General features: G+C 40.7%; 1 protein-coding gene across 1 annotated transcript; it reads left to right on the top strand.

Moving 5' to 3' along the window:
* Positions 1-7,634: 7,634 nt before the first annotated feature.
* On the top strand, positions 7,635-16,264 carry slc40a1 (solute carrier family 40 member 1). Its single transcript, XM_023262328.3, has 8 exons — positions 7,635-7,983; positions 8,095-8,162; positions 8,584-8,743; positions 9,119-9,234; positions 11,129-11,255; positions 11,624-11,869; positions 12,024-12,653; positions 13,135-16,264. The coding sequence occupies exons 1-8, from the start codon at positions 7,950-7,952 to the stop codon at positions 13,449-13,451; spliced, it is 1,698 nt and encodes a 565-aa protein (XP_023118096.2). The 5' UTR covers positions 7,635-7,949; the 3' UTR covers positions 13,452-16,264.
* Positions 16,265-16,510: the final 246 nt, after the last annotated feature.

The following is a 16,510-nucleotide window of genomic DNA, read 5'->3' as shown; positions in this document are numbered from 1 at the left end:
CACACATGGGGCTGATACGCAAACTGCAGGAGGTCCTGTGATGGGCACCCTAGTGGTCTGAGATGAGCCAGTACTGGTCTTTCCATGAACCTTCATGACGTGAGAGGTCAGCGCTATGGGCCTATAGCCATTTAGTGCCGTGGAACGACGCGTCTTGGGCACAAGGACCAGGCAGGATGTTTTCCACAGCACTGGGACTCGCTGAAGGTGCAGGCTCAGGTTGAAGAGGTGCTGGAGTACTCCGCTCAGCTTGCTGGAACACGCCCTCAGCGCTCGAGGGCTGATGCCGTCCGGTCCAGCGTTCAGAGGTGTAGTGTGAGGGCTGGTGGGGGAGGGTTACCTGGAGTCAGACCTGTTGAAGAACTGGTTCAACGCATTGGCCCTCTGTCCCCTCGGCTGCTCCTCCTCCCCCATCTTTCTTCTAGAAGTCGGTGATCTCCCTCATACCCCTCCAGACATCCTTGGCCTCCTCCAGTTTTCTCCTGTCTTTGATTATTTATTTATTACAGAGAAGGAAATGACACTGAACAAAAATATAAACAGTATCCAAAGGGTCTTCTTTTCCGACTAAGATAAAAAATAAATAAATAAATAACACTATGCCCAGATGGCAAGTAAAAGTCAGTGTTGCCATGTCAGGTATAGATGTCACTAAGTACATGAGTGTTCACAACTCCACTGTTTGTTGTCTAAGAAATTGACAGCTCTGGAATGAAGTGTCTAAAAAACTGAAGACCCTTCACCGAGCCCTTCAGGAAGAGCAAGACCACATTCCACAAGCAGCATCGACAACATTTACGTTCCAGATTTTTGACACCAGCGGAAGCAAACAGTGAACACATTCATTACTAACTGGTGATTTCTGGTTTATAGTCCAATTTTTGATCTGCACCTTATTATTTTCAATACAGTGCCTACTTTGTTGTTTTATGATGTCCATTCTATTGTAGAGATGCCGTTAGTTGGAACAACCCCGAGGGTTAAAGGGATGGATAACATTCAATAAAATATCAAATGCTGTCATTTATCTCTGGCAAGATAGCAGAAACTAAATTAAAAGATTATTTTATGCAAAATGTATCGGCTGGTTTGTAATCGTAGTGCCTTGTTAAGTTCCATCATTGTCATACTACAAAATATCTAAAGTCAAATTCTTAGCAAAGCTCAGGCCAAAAAATAATCCATCTAAATGTTCTCCTCATTCATATCTCCATTGTTTCAATTTTTCAACTGTCTCAGTTTCCCCACTATTTTTTGGAACATCATATTATACTGTATATATCAAGCAGTAGCTTTTTTAACATGAAAAAAGATTTTTGATAAAATTGTAACATATATCTGCTGATGAATGCATTTTTAAAATCGGATCTCTGTAATTTCAGTCATACTACTCTGTATATGCTGATACTGATATACCTGCATCCAGCTAATATATCTGCCCACAATTATCAGTGACCAATTTTAAGAACCAAGAACTTCATGGTGGGTGAGTACACTGTGGGCTGGTGACCAGACTATATGTGAGCTGTACGTACTTTACATGCTCACGTTTACCTGTACAAACATTCCCTCCACCAGCACTGCATGTGTTTGGACCGTCACGGTCGACTGGGTCTTTCCTGATGTGAGTTACTAAACACTGAGGGTTAGGATGGAAAATCACAACGGCGTGGAGGAACACACATGTGGAAAGTGAAAGGGTGGAATTTCAGAGATCATTGATGTAATTACAACCAGTTCAGAGGCTAGTAGTCACGTTATTGCACTGTAATGCAACCACACACATTTTTTCACTGACTTTTTGTTGTGCTTTGGTCATAAACCAAAGTATTTATTGTGATGATGGATAGACACAGTTATTACTACATATCCTAAGAGGGTCACAACTGTCTGTATCATATTTCACATCAATCCAGCCAATATTTTTACTGAAAACCCTAAATGTTAACCTGCTGGAGGTGATAACGTGATAAAATGTCAGCAGTCCAAAAGAGACCTTAGCATTGACTGCCTGGAGATCACAAATACTGAGACAATAAAATAATTCACAGCAGTCTGTCAAACAGTTGTTGAGACAGTTACACAGAGTTATACACTTTGAACCAAAGTGGAGGGTCGACCGACATCGTCATGACAGAGCCGAGAGGTGGGAGGACAGATCATACAGGGATTCAAACCAGCAACACTCCAGTCAAAAATGCCATTTGGTCTTCACTATATGAGCTCACATGTAACACAATAACATTACAGAGATATTTTTGAGCATCTGAGATTCACCAGTCTGGCAGCAGTCAACAAGCAGTAAAGAGGAATTAGCCTGGATGATGCAAATGTTGATTTTGCTCCAGCAGTCGGTCAAGCACCTTTTGAACTTGCAGTGTGACAAGCAAACACACCTGTCTGAGGTCTCACGTTGGTTTTCTGCCCACTGAGCTGCCATGTATTGATCTGAAACAGATGTTGGATGTTTGCTGTTTCATTCCCTGGAAACAAGGCTGCCATTTTAGGAAAGGTGGCCAGGCCGTCACCACCAGACAGTGACCTTTGATGTTTATTGTTCTCTGGTAGAGTTTTCAGGCATGCATCAAAGTCTTAGGCCTCAGGCAGTGGTAGATATCCACAGAAACAATAAGACCGCAGCACTGTTATGTTCCAAAAATGGGTAAAGGTAATTATAATCATTGTTTCTGGTGATCTTCGGTCAGTCAGACGACTAGTCATCTTACTACATCAGCTGACATGAGTTTTTTTGGAGACCTCAGGAGCCCAGTGTCAGTCGTTTCAACTCAGTATTACTGAAATGCATGGACCAAGGGAGGTGCTCTTTAATACTCTTTAGCTATATTGCAACAATGGAAAAGCTCAGCACAAAAAAGAACAGAAGCCCTGGATGAAGAATAGATGAATAATCTGATCTGGCCTCACGTAGAGTGTTCAGGTGAGATTTCACATCCTCCACCTCTATCCCTCCTTTACCTGTGGCTTGTGGATGTCAGACAATTTAAGGCCACAGGAGGCAAGTCACTCTCATATTTTTATCCTGCAAGTACAAATTTAGCCGATGTAAACACAGCTTGTTGTTCCACAGCTGGGCTGAAAAGGGATACCGTCAGGGGCAGACATACCTGCAGGGCACGTGGCCACAAAATGACATAGCAGCCGTCTGACCACTGATGACAGCTACCTGAGCCTGGCTGACACACCGACCCACTAATAGTGCGGCTGGTAATCTGTTTGTACCAGCTCAATGTGAGCAGATTTTCAATGGCTGAGAGCTCCCTGTGATCCTTGAATAGATCACAAAGGGATACAAGTGCCTATTGTCATCACTTGGCTCAAAATATGTGCTTATGTCGCTTGGTGCTGTCAGTTTTGCTCCCTCATGCAATGAGACAGCACAGGACAGGCCTATGTGCTGCTGTGGGCCACAGAGAAACTGCTTCTGTGGACATTTTTTACATCTCCACAGCATTTTTCACAAAGATGCACAGCCCTGCATCTTGAAATGTAGCAGTTATATGTGGACAATAACTTTATTACACCATCAGTCCAAGTGCTGCTTATTAAAAGCTGAATATATTGTTGGATTTACTCAGCAGAGGGCCCTGGGCAGAAAAAAATGTGAAGTAATCTTCCATTTTATCTGTGAATTGTGGATGCATTAGTTTGTGGTTAATGTGTAGTTTGGGGTAAATGACGAAGCAAACACTTATTTAGCACAATGCACAATGTAAACATAATAAATACTGAAATAAGAAAGGGGGGTGTTGACTGCCATATAACAGTTCCTACTGTGTCACTCAAAGTGAGCCTTAATTATGCAAATCTTTAAGCCTTAATACAATTTCAACTGGTCAGTTGAATAAAAACTCACTCACCATACAGTCATCATGAATTGGGCAATTAGCTTTTGAGACCAAAACTGTTTTTGTACTGGGCTGTAAACATGTTTATTTCTGCTATAAAGCTGATCATTTTCAACATGAGGTTCTAAGTGAACTGACTCTCTTCTGGAACCAGCATCAAGTGGACATTTGAGGAAGTGCAGTTTTTGGTACCACTGGCTTTTCAGCCCTGATGGTTGCTGCTTGGTCACTGCTATCAACTTCACTTTGAAGACATATTCTAAAACCAGTTGTCATTTCTATATTTAGTTTTTGTACATATTAAACAAGATATATTGTGTTAACTAGCGAGCTTTAGAGATGCTGCCAGGTGAACTTTGTAACCCTCTAACAGAAGCAGGTCTGCGACCAGGCAGTTGCTTCATCTGTTCAGGTGGGAACCCAACCTTGAATAAATACTCTACACAAAGCACAGATCTGCATTAAGAATGATGCATTCACATTTCACATCCAGTTTCAAATTAAATGACTGATCATCATATACTAAAAAGAAAAATGAAGATGAAAAGCTATTTTTATGTATATACTGTAGTTAAAATTGTTTATGTATTTGAATTTGAATGCATCAAAAAGCTGCAAATCTTTCCACATTCAGCACCTACAACACCTGGGGCTTGGTTCTAAGTATGTTGCAACAGGGATGGATACAATAATAAATCTCTGGATCACCAAGACTGCAATGAAAATCTCACAAAGAATCAAGAGGCTCTGCTTTGGCACATGTCATTTTGATGGATTTAGTTTCTTTGTGAATGTCTTTGTGCTTGTGGGAGATTAGAAACATGATGGAGTGCATTTTTGTTGTCATACTTAAGCTTCCCCAACACCACAGGAATGAGTGGAAAAAAACTGGAATGGTCAGTAGAAAGTAAAAACAACAGGACCAAATGTGCATCTAATCCTTCTGAAGTAAAACCTTTCATCTGCACATCCTGCTATGGCAGGAGAACCAAACTATTTTACACATTATACATGTATAATGGATGTACCAAAGCACTGAGCTGAAAATAGTGACATTATATGAAAACCACATAGAACCAGCTACCACAGGATGCAGCAATACTGGGCTGTAGGTGTGGGCATTATTCATCCCAGTTCAATGAAAATCTCCTGAGAACAGAAGTGAGGTTTCAGCGATGACGCAGGACAGCAGGGGTCCCACTTAGCTGAGAGGAGCTCTCTGTAGTCCACCGTTGATCCACATACAGTGTGCAGTTAAAAGAAGCTTATGTCCATGTGTTTACTGAGTGTTTATTACTTTTTATGGATGTGTGCCAAGCAGCTCTCATCCTTGGAGCCTGGCAGTAATTACAGTTGTGATTCTGTTCTGTTGACACAGGTGTATAAATGCAAGTCATCCAAATGTGTGCCATGTACACATTTTTTTCTCTGTTTATTACCAAACTCGACTCTAGGAGGCTTCTTGGTAAACAGGTTCACCGGGTCAAGGCAACGATGGTGTCCAAAATGTTTTATTTGTGCTGTGTAGTTTCACATGCACAAGAAAGTTCAGTTAATCTTTAACTTCTATAATCTCTATGCTCTTTTCTATAACTGATTCTTTTTCCTACCACTTAAACTTTCTCATATTAAGTTTCTATATTTTTGAAAAAGCATGTAGCTAGAAAAATATCTCAAATTTTGCTACTGGGTTTGACAAAAGTGATGCTACAAAATCACATAAAGCATTTCTTCATTAAGAAGGAAGTATTATTGCTCTGTCTAGGTCAAATGAATCTCTACTGATATTGGCCATAAATTAATTACTAACATAGCATGTGGCCTAAAACTATCAGCCACACACTGACTGAGAGGAGCCATATAACTGCAACTGGTGACATTTATAGCCTATATTGTCCTACATTCAGAAATGGAAAATCAGGGATGAAAAGGATTAGTAAGTAGTAGTGAAAGTAGTGCAGTAATCAAGTACAACTATATCATAAATGCAAAAATATTGCATCAAAATACCACTCCACAACACTTCAGATTTAAAAATTGTACTTTTTGGGTTTGCTTATTGATTTCAGTTACTATCGCAGATTAAGATTTTACATATAAAACATTTAACCACCCAACAGCATATACAGTACAGTTATTCAGTGTAGTCACATTACATCTATCTGTAATGCAGTACATTACTGTTTCTTTATTCAGTTATCACATTGCAGGTGTTAATCAGGTACAAGTGATACTTTTATTTTGAGGCTGTTATTTTGAGTGTCACCTTAATTCTCTTAGAGGAGCTTTTGTATTAGACATTTTTCTGTGAAGTGAAACGTTGCTATTGGCTTTGTATTAAGAGTTTATTAAAGGCTTAATAGTTAACTAACAATTTCATGATACTGCATCTCACGTGACATTGTTTAATAACGCAAATATAACATAATGATTAGTGTAACAAACTACTTTCTAGAGTGAGTAAATAAGTAAAGCAATATTTCTTTAGAAACTTTATTTCTTAGCTTTATTATGCTATAGGTAAAGTTGAATTTGCTTTTGTTTTTGTAGGGTTAAAGCTTCAATATTTAAAAATCTCAGGTAAATTCCTGTCATAAAATAACATTATGGGATCTTAATCTCAATATTCTTAATTTGTTCAGGTAGTTTGTAACACCAGTAATATTATCTTATGGATATACAACCTGATGTTTTAAATGTGCTGCCCCAACAGTGGATGATCTTGACTAAAAATAAAGTAGTTAATGTTACCCCCACAATAGCCAAGTGCTACTGAAACAATGAAGTAACAGTCATAATATTGAAATAGTTGCAGTTTTTCTTCTATATTTGAGATATTCCTTCCAATTTTTCCAACAACACCTCAGCTTAACCCTCCTGTTGTCCTCATTTACAGGCACCAAAAAATATTGTTTCCTTGTCTAAAAAAAAAATCAAAAATTAAGCCAAAAAATTCCCCAAATTTCTGAAAATTTGCAAAATCTTCAGGAAGAAAATTCCAATAATTTCTTGAAAGTTTCCCTTAAAAGTTTTATTTTTTTAAAAATCGCCCAAATTTGGCAAGAAAATTCTTCCAAAAAATCCTAAAAACATCTAAAGTGATTACATATACATATATCAGTAAAACTTCTAATATTTTCTTTAAGAACATTCACAAAAAAAATCAACCAAAATCCAGCAAAATTTACTGGATTTTGGTTGATTTTTTTTTTTGTGAATGTTCTTAAGAAACATTTTTAATATTTCTTTTTTTTTCCACCAAAAAATGTTCAAAGATTTCCCAGAAATGTTGAAAATGTGGATATCAGAAGTTTTACTGTGAATTTTTAAATTTTTTTTTGACATTTTCACACTTTGAAACGGGTCAATTTTGACCCGCAGGACAACACGAGGGTTAGGTAACATCTTGAATGCGTGAAATGCCTTGTCGGAATTTCCGAGCAGTAGAAAGACACGGTGATTTATGATGAAATGGTATCTGTGTTGGTAGGAGACATCTTTGATGAGGTGTGTACTGGAGCTGTCGGTCATTTCTGCAGAGGGAAATCAACATGCGCTGACAAGAGCTGCTGGGAGGTAAACAGGATTCACACAACAACTCACCAACCCTTGTGTGAGGAGGACTAAAGGGTTTATCCGTGATATTGTGACAATGACATCTTTTCACGCAGCCCGCTCCGGTGTGTTTCTGACGGAGGAGGGCCGCGTTTGTTTTTGACACAATGTAAATAATGGCGGGTCACGTGACCGCGGGGTATATTCGAGGCGGGACGTAAACAGAGCAGCAGAGCTCAGCAAACCGTCCACCGGAGCGACGCACAAAGCTGCTCCTGGCTTCGTGTTCCTGCGACTAAACGGCCGCTTAGGCTATTCGGTTATTTCTTTCCAACTTCAGCTACAGTGATAGCTAAGTTTGGAAAGGAGAAAAGGGGAAAAACGCCGTGCCTTTTTCCGTTTCTGAGTCCTTGTCGACAGTTTGATGCAACGGTAGCCTCGGTTGACCTCCTTTCCATTACAATAGAGGGGCTAGCATAAAGCGAAAAATATCCCCCTACGTCGTTGTGCTATTTGGACGGCTTTAAAATGGACAACTCTGGACCTAAGAAGACATGCTGTGGTGAGTTACTTGTCATTGCTGATTGTTTCCCAGGAGGAGTCTTAATATCAAGGGAAAGAACAAGGGAACATGTCATGAAATTATTCTGACCGTTAAATAATTTCTCTGCAGAATCCATTCAAGATTTCTTCACTTCGGCTAAATTTCTTATTTACATGGGACATGCACTGTCAACATGGGTAAGTTAAGCACTGAAACTATTAGTGACCACAGTATTGTCTATTTAAATCACACACCATAATACAGTAATTTTGTACATGTTCATCACTATAGCAGGCTAATAATGTGGCTGCCCGGTGTCCAGCTAAATGTAAAACAACGTTAATGTGTTATTGTTACATTACATGTTATTATAGCTGTCATTACAATACAAAATCACATGTTTTCCATGTGTAGCTCACCACACAATACTGGTTTTTACAAATAACTCTCATACCTAAAGGACAAATTAAGCAGAAGAATCTATGAGAGCAGAAATAGTTCCTATTATTTTCCTATTATTTATGCAGCACACAAACCACATTTCTTATCACCCTCCATCTGGATGTCTTGAATCAACTATCAGCCAGGCCTATAAATAATCAGAATTTGAATCTCCAGGGTGACCGAATGTGGAACTTTGCTGTGGCTGTTTTCCTGGTCGAGCTGTATGGGAACAGCCTGCTGCTGACGGCCGTGTACGGGCTGGTGGTGGCCGGCTCCGTGCTCCTGCTGGGGGCCATCATTGGGGACTGGGTGGACAGAAACCCCAGACTCAAAGGTAAGGCAGCATAAAATCAAAGCCAATTATGGCTATTTTTGAGAGATCAACTGTGAACACAGGTTATAGTGAATTACATACTGAAACTTTGTAGATGAGATCCTGAAATTTAGTGTGGAGGACTATCCATGGAACTGGTTTGAGTGTTGTATACAGTGTGCAAATGTACTATTTTTCTGACCAACTTTAACTGTTAAATGCACCTCTTGTGGAATGCTTATCCAGAGGCATTTGGCACTATTAGATTAAATCAAGGAGTGGAGAATGCATCCAGCCATCTTGTGGAGGCACTCTTAATGAACTAGTGAATCAGACAGAAATCTGTTGTCTTTGGTCAGATTTCTGTCCCTAATGCTGGTTGTGGTGTTTCCACAGTGGCCCAGACTTCGCTGCTTGTCCAGAACAGTTGTGTCATTGCATGCGGGATCCTCCTGATGGTTGTTTTCCAGTTCAAAGAACAGCTCGTGGAGCTTTACAATGGATGGATTCTGGTAAGATCCCCCCCTGTGCTGTCTCTTACACACTCGCTGTTTCAATGTGCTGTGATGGTGATTTTCACTGAAAGCGTTTTTAGCCCCTTTCTTCACCTTTAGCACTCTGACTCTATGAATGAAACTTGCCTGCGTTTACTGATATGAGCTTCCATGTCAAATATGATGTAGGACTGCTTCAACAGCTCTCAAAGATGAGTGAAATTATTGGTGAGATTATTAGGTGATTCATTTTGGTTTTCACAAGATTATTTTGCAAAACCAAAAAGAATCTAATTTTGATGAACTATTTTGAAATCACAAGAAAAAAAGCTTTCTGTGCTACAGTCATAAATAATTAGATTTGCTTGTCACAAGGAAAAAATGCACGAGAGTACCATACATGTCCTCAACAGCCTGCTATGGAAAAGAGAGTTTGTTGCCTTGTGTTTTACAAGAGGCCTGTTTACACTTGTTGAGCTATGTGAGTTAACAAGAGCTCCCCCACTGTAAAGAGCTGGACCTGAGTTTGTAAGTGACCAAGCCTGGGATGCAGAATTGCAAAATACATGGGTTTGCATTTGTCGTTGGAGACTGATTGGGGTGTCTGGCGGAAACACAAAAGCCTGTCTGTTGGGTAAATGCCTCCAACTTTGCCCTCTGCATTTGTGGGACGCTTTTGGGTCTTCAGAGAAAGAGGGTGATTTTCACCATGCGAGAGAATGTAGAGGGACGGCCGTTGTTGGGAGTGTTTGTGGAGGTGGAGAGAGGTTGGTGAAACAGGAGATTAAGTGTTGAACGCTGTGTAGTCAGCAGGTTCTTCAAGGCCTGTCACATGACGGAGAAGGCAAGAGAGGGAGAGAAATGTGGCCAGGCCTGTTGAAGCATTTCAGTTACTATTCTGACCAGACCAGCTGCATTGCAATGCACATACAGGCCAATGAACAGAGTAGCCAGAAGCAGTGTTTTGCAAGTTAAGCATTTGTTTTGTAATTACACTGTCACACTGCTTTTTCTCTTATGTTGATATTTTTTTCACAGAATGTTTAAGATTTTTTTCTACTAAAAGTTATTGATTTTCTTTTTAGTTTACACGACATTACATGTGACAGCTGCACTCAGGCTTTGCTCCTGGTTATTTAAGTTTTTTTGGTATCAGTGTTTGACATAATCTATCCTTTGAAACTGCCAGCTATTCAGGATTTAAGTCTCATTTTACAGTTGTGTTTTGAATTTGACAGGGTTAAAACCCATATTCCCCATTTCCACAAATACATTTATTTGTTAGTGTGTCGTTTTCTATATCTACATTAAAATGATAACGCTGGTGTTATATTTCCCTTACCTCCAGCAAATCCTCTAAAAAAATCCAAAACCAACAATGTGCTTTTGTGTAGTTTGACTTCCAGCATTTTACAACATTCCTGGCCTGTTTTCACCTACTGAATATGTTACTGTTTTAAAATGTAGCACAAATATATTCTATATATTAAAAATATTTTGACAATCATTATTTAAACAGGAGAAAATGGTGCATTTGTTGGGGGCTATTCTTAGCTGCAGATTAATACACATTTGGAGCTCTATTTAGTGTCTTTGGCAGCAGGACAGTGTATGTGGGACTGAATCCAAATAAACCACAGTGTGTGTCATCATAATGAAGGAGCATGTCAGCCTTTGGAACAGTGTGCTTCACTGGTGCCTCTTAAAGAGTTTTTGGACAACAATACAGCTCTGTTCTACAAAGAAGTGAGATAAATCAGGTTGTTGATCACACACATGATACTTATTAGTAGGATACACTTGCTGCTTTTGGTCTTGCCATGTGATTTAGTGACGTGTCATTTTATGACGCAAAATCAATACTGTACTCAGTAGTGTGCAAATGTAAAACTGCGCTCATTTTGCTTTTCAGACAACCTGCTACATTCTGGTCATCACCATTGCCAACATCGCGAACCTCGCCAGCACGGCCACATCCATCACCATCCAGAGGGACTGGGTGGTGGTTGTGGCAGGTCAGGACAGCAGCAGGTTGGCAGGTCAGTGTTTCTTGCCCACTGCTGGCTTATCATCGGATGTAGGCCTCACATGACCTGTTATCAGGTCTGTTCAGACTTTGAACCCCAGATGCTGATGCAGTCTCATGTTTTATGTCCTTGCGGTTTTTCCTGATTGTTATAAGCTATTTAAAAGATTTGCTCACATGGTGCCAAACACTCTCAGCACTTTAAACTTGTTGACCCTTATCAATGTGCTGTGCTAGTACCATCGCTCTAGTGTAAAAGCCGCCCAAATATGAAGACAATAATTGGCCACTGTTTTAACACATTTCCTCTGACTTCAACTGGTACTAAATGAGTTGTAAAGAAACAGTTAAGACATCTCCTTCCATTGTTGTGCCATACAGACATGAATGCCACAGTGCGGATTATTGACCAGCTGACCAACATCTTGGCTCCGATGTTAGTGGGGCAGATCATGGCCTTTGGCTCCCATTACATTGGCTGTGGCTTCATCTCTGGCTGGAACTTGTGCTCCATGTGTGTGGAGTACGCCCTGCTGTGGAAGGTCTACCAAAAGACACCAGCGTTGGCTGTGAAAGCCGGACAGAAGGAGCAGCAGCAGGAGCTCAAACAGCTGAGCCCCACAAGAGGTAACTGCAAGAATATTGTGTTTGTATCTTTTGAATTAAAAACTTGTTAGAATTCTATATTTTATTCAGGTGGCGTCTGATTTATTGAGTTTGGACTTGTCTAATAGTCTGGACTTAACTGTAACTAAACTTCTATTATTCTGCCGTTTCACAGATTTGGAGAACGGCCAGAGTCCTGAAGAGTCGTCTCAGCCTTTGATGAATGAAACCTCATTAGTGGCCAAGCCTGATTCTCCCAAACAGACAGGCTGTTGCTACCAGGTGTCTGAACCCCTGCGCACCTTCAAGTCCGGCTGGGTGGCCTACTACAACCAAAACATCTTCTTTGCTGGCATGTCTCTGGCCTTCCTCTACATGACAGTACTGGGCTTCGACTGCATCACCACAGGCTATGCCTACACACAGGGCCTCAACGGCTCTGTGCTCAGCCTGCTGATGGGGGCCTCGGCCGTCTCGGGGATCTGTGGCACCGTTGCCTTCACTTGGGTTCGCAAGAAGTGTGGCCTGATCCGCACAGGCTTCATCTCAGGTGTGGCCCAGCTCTCCTGCCTCATGCTGTGCGTTGTCTCTGTCTTCGCCCCCGGAAGCCCCTTCGACCTCAGCGTCTCACCCTTCCAGGACATTTACGCCCACCTGATAGGAGAGAAGACCCTGCCTGAGGCAGAACACAGTGCTTTCACCATTTTCAACACCACTACTGCTGCACCAGCTGAAGAGCTGCCACCTCTGCAGTCCTACATGTCTGTTAGTCTGCTGTTTGCTGGCGTCATTGCTGCTAGAGTTGGTGAGTAAAGTTGTTCACCTTGTTTTCCTTCCAGATCACAGGATAGAAGTGGTTATCTAAATGCTCATTATATTTAATTGGACGTAGTGGAAAGATGCACCATTACAAGCAAAGTAGAAGCTCTAAAGTGTAAGTGATCATTGAGTGATAGACTAAGTTTATCTTTATTATTTTTATTGTAAAGGAAATGAGTGTGCCAGTGCTTTATTGGCATGTTCATTTCCTTTTTATAGGGTTATACAGTTTTGCAAATTATGACTTATTAAATGTGACTCAAGCAGGTTTACAGGATGGATTATTCATAATTTCCGGGGACCTCTACCGGTCTACTACGGATGTCAGAGCAATATTTGCAACCTTTGATGCCTGTATTACTGCCTGATAATTCACTTCACAGCTACTGTTGAATTCTGAAGTTGTTTTTATGTGGCTTTAAAATTCCTGTTAGAGCTGACCTTTGATGTCTGCCTCTGCCCCGCAGGTCTGTGGTCTTTTGACCTGACAGTAACCCAACTCATCCAGGAGAATGTGATTGAGTCAGAGCGAGGTGTGATCAACGGCGTCCAGAACTCCATGAATTACCTCTTAGACCTTCTGCACTTCATCATGGTGATTCTGGCTCCTAACCAAGAGGCCTTTGGCCTGCTGGTCATCATCTCTGTCTCTTTTGTGGCCATGGGTCACACCATGTACTTTCGGTTTGCCTTCAAGAGCCTGGGCAGCCGCCTCTTCCTCTGCTGCTCGCCAGAGCAGAAGGTAGAGACGGATGACAGCCCCTCACTTCCTACCACTGTCTAACCCCTTTAAAGAGACTCTGTCCTGGGTACATACTGCTCAAGCCTTACCCGTCCCCTGCGTCTTATTTATCCAACTAACATCACTGTTGTAGCTGGCTGAATGCTAATGCTAACGTAAACCAGAGTATGGTAACTTAACATGCTATGCGTAACCATTCATAAAGCATTAATCATGAGCAGAAGGAGATTAGAAGAAAGCTTACAGTCACAGAAAACTAATCTGTAGTGAGACTTTAGAGAAGGCAGGGTTTCTGTAACATTTTCAGTCAGATGAGAGCCTCAGCCTTTCATTTGTGGATCCATGCTCCTCAACACATACATGTGTCAAATAAGGATCCATCTTTAATAGGCTCTGTTCTGGGTCCTGTTAAAGAAATCAGGGGATACGCCACTGTATAATATTCTCCTTCAAATAGCCTGGATCTCGCTGTAAAGATTTTTGCAAGGTGCTTCAGCTATCAAAAGGGCAAAACGAGGGAGAAATGTTGCAGGGAAGCAGGCACTGAGGCTTCAGTTAAAGGTAACAACTGTCTGAGAGCCTAAAAGACAGAACGACCTTTATTTTGTTTGCCTTTCAGTGAGTTCATTGGTGCTGTAGCTGTGTCTGCTCGCTGTTCTCTGAAAGCCTGCATGTGGTTGTTTCAGCTTTCATATATAGATACATGTATGACGAGCAGGTTGTGGATGTCTTCCTCCTGAGGGGAGGAGGACACTTATTTAACCAAACACAAAACTGGGACTGGGATCTAGTCTCTTTAATACATCTTTATAAGGGTTACGCATTTAACTGTATTTATTCAGGAAATGCAGGTGGTGGTTTTTGTAATAATTGTTATCATCAGTATTGTGTTTCTTGCAGCCGTGCCATATAAAACACGAGAAACCCTATGCACCCTTATCAATAGTACTCAGTTACCAAAGTAGAAGTCCACAGGGCATAAAAGGAAGTGAGGGAAACCAGTTATCTCTGCATTCCAGATATATATTTTTACATCCGGTGAAAGCAGTGCAACGTTAGTATATCTGAACCCACTCGGAGATTGTACTTAAATTAAATTTTTCAGGTAGTTTACAGTAGCAGTGTCATTTTGTCACCTTTTTGATTTTCATGTTTAAGTTCTTCAGAGTGATTTTTAAATCGTGATTGTCATTACTCAGGCACTTTAAAGTGATTGACATCTGTCAGTACACCTAATGCGTGATCAGGCATTAGTTTAATATTTTTTGCACAAGGCTGAAATCCTGACTCCCCCGCGACTCCCCCACCCACTGCACAATCTTATACCAGCCATGACAGGCTGTTGAGACATTGGGGGGGGGGTGCGTTTTTTTTGTTTGTTTTTTTTTAAAGGCACATATTCCAACTCGCAGCGCCACATGTTCATGAGGAACAATTATACTGGCTCCTGTGAACCACCCCCCAGTTTACCTCAGACAGCCCCCTTTCCTCAAAGAAAACAAACAAAAAAGAACTTACCCAGCAAACTTTATCTGATATCATTTTACTGCTTCAGACTGCCAACAAACCTTTTGCTGTGATGGCTGTAAGCTTGTACAGGGGCAGTGTTTCACTCAAGTCAAAGTTCTGCCACCTATGCTGACAGCTTTGGCTTCATGGGTCCAGTCTAGTAATGAAATAGTACCTCACAAAAGCTTTTTTTGCATGCTACTTTTCCCGTGAAGTCATTTTAGACATTAATCATTGTCTTTGAAAAAAAAAAGTGTCAAAACTTGTTTAAAGTCACAGAGTTATACAGGATATTTACAAATGTTGAAGTCATAAAATTAGCAGTGTCTACTATGTGTAAAGCTTGGTAACATACAGACCAAGAAGGACCATAGCAGTTAAGCCCAAAGGTTAGTCCCTATGAATTTAAACCTTTTATTTGTAAGAGGTAACAATTTAATTTCACCACTCAGACACTATAAAATCTCACTTTAAAGATCTGCCCAAAATACCCTTTGTAGCTGCGTGTCCTTTTCCCCCCACATCTGACCCTCCTGGCCTTATTGGAAAATAGCCTTGACAGCTGTTTAACGCACATTCGTGGCTACTTTAAGACAGTTCCTAGCTGGACTTAAACTGAAAAAGCTAGCCAAGTCCATCCAAGATTTGAGTCGTGGTGGAGGAAAATATTTAGCTTGGAAACAGCTAGCCACACCAGATGTAAGAGAACAGAGGGCCACTTTTTAGTGGTGCATTCCTGTGAAACCTTGTAGAGAAGATGGATGTCTGCAGGTGTGCCTCGTGGTGCAGGCTTACTGGGAGCAGAGCTTCAAAATTTCATGTTCCACCCACAAAGCCTCAGATTCAGTCTGGGCACAAGTACATGACCAGCTCTTAAAACAGCTGGTCTGCTGATTCAGGAAGATCACACATGGCCATAAACTCTATATTTTTAATGTAAATACCATTATGTGTGAGTCAATATAAACGTAATGTACAATTGGAAAATGTAAAAAAAAAAAAAAAAAAAAAAAAATTGTATACTGTCGTTATGCTGTTTGTCTGGAAACTTTTTTATTACACGTTTTTATATACTTAGTGTTGATTGTGATTTTTTGAAATTTGTTTTTAAAGTGCTTACTGCATTTCATTTGAATACTTCTGTATCATAATGCTTCAGTCTGACATCTGACTCTCTGTACACATATATATACATGCAGTATATCAGTGTTATTGTAGTTTGATAGACAAAACATGAAATCATAAAGAAATCAAATTCATTTTTATGTATAATAATCACACTCCACTGAATATGAGTACACTGGTATTGCATGAAGACTCTTAAATAAAGAAAACCTTTGAAATTGCTTGTCTGGAAAGTCTTTCGTGGGTGTGTACTACGTTCGCAGGCTTTCTTGGCCTCAGTCTTGGTCTTGGCTGCTGCTGCTGCTGTGTGAGGTCACATACCACAGCAGAGTTAGCAGCTAATTTCCTCCCAGGAATCTCTTCTCTTTAGGCAGCTAGTGTTAAACTGACTGACTTTAAGCTGAGCTGGATGACCTGTAAGGTCTGCTGTAAAGACAAAGAGCAACTTCAGTTTGCTCAGCGTGAGC

This window comes from Amphiprion ocellaris, chromosome 11 (assembly GCF_022539595.1).
Source record: "Amphiprion ocellaris isolate individual 3 ecotype Okinawa chromosome 11, ASM2253959v1, whole genome shotgun sequence".
Taxonomy (NCBI): Eukaryota; Metazoa; Chordata; class Actinopteri; family Pomacentridae; genus Amphiprion; species Amphiprion ocellaris.
The sequence above is the reverse complement of the archived record's forward strand: the minus strand, read 5'-3'. Positions and strand labels throughout refer to the sequence as shown.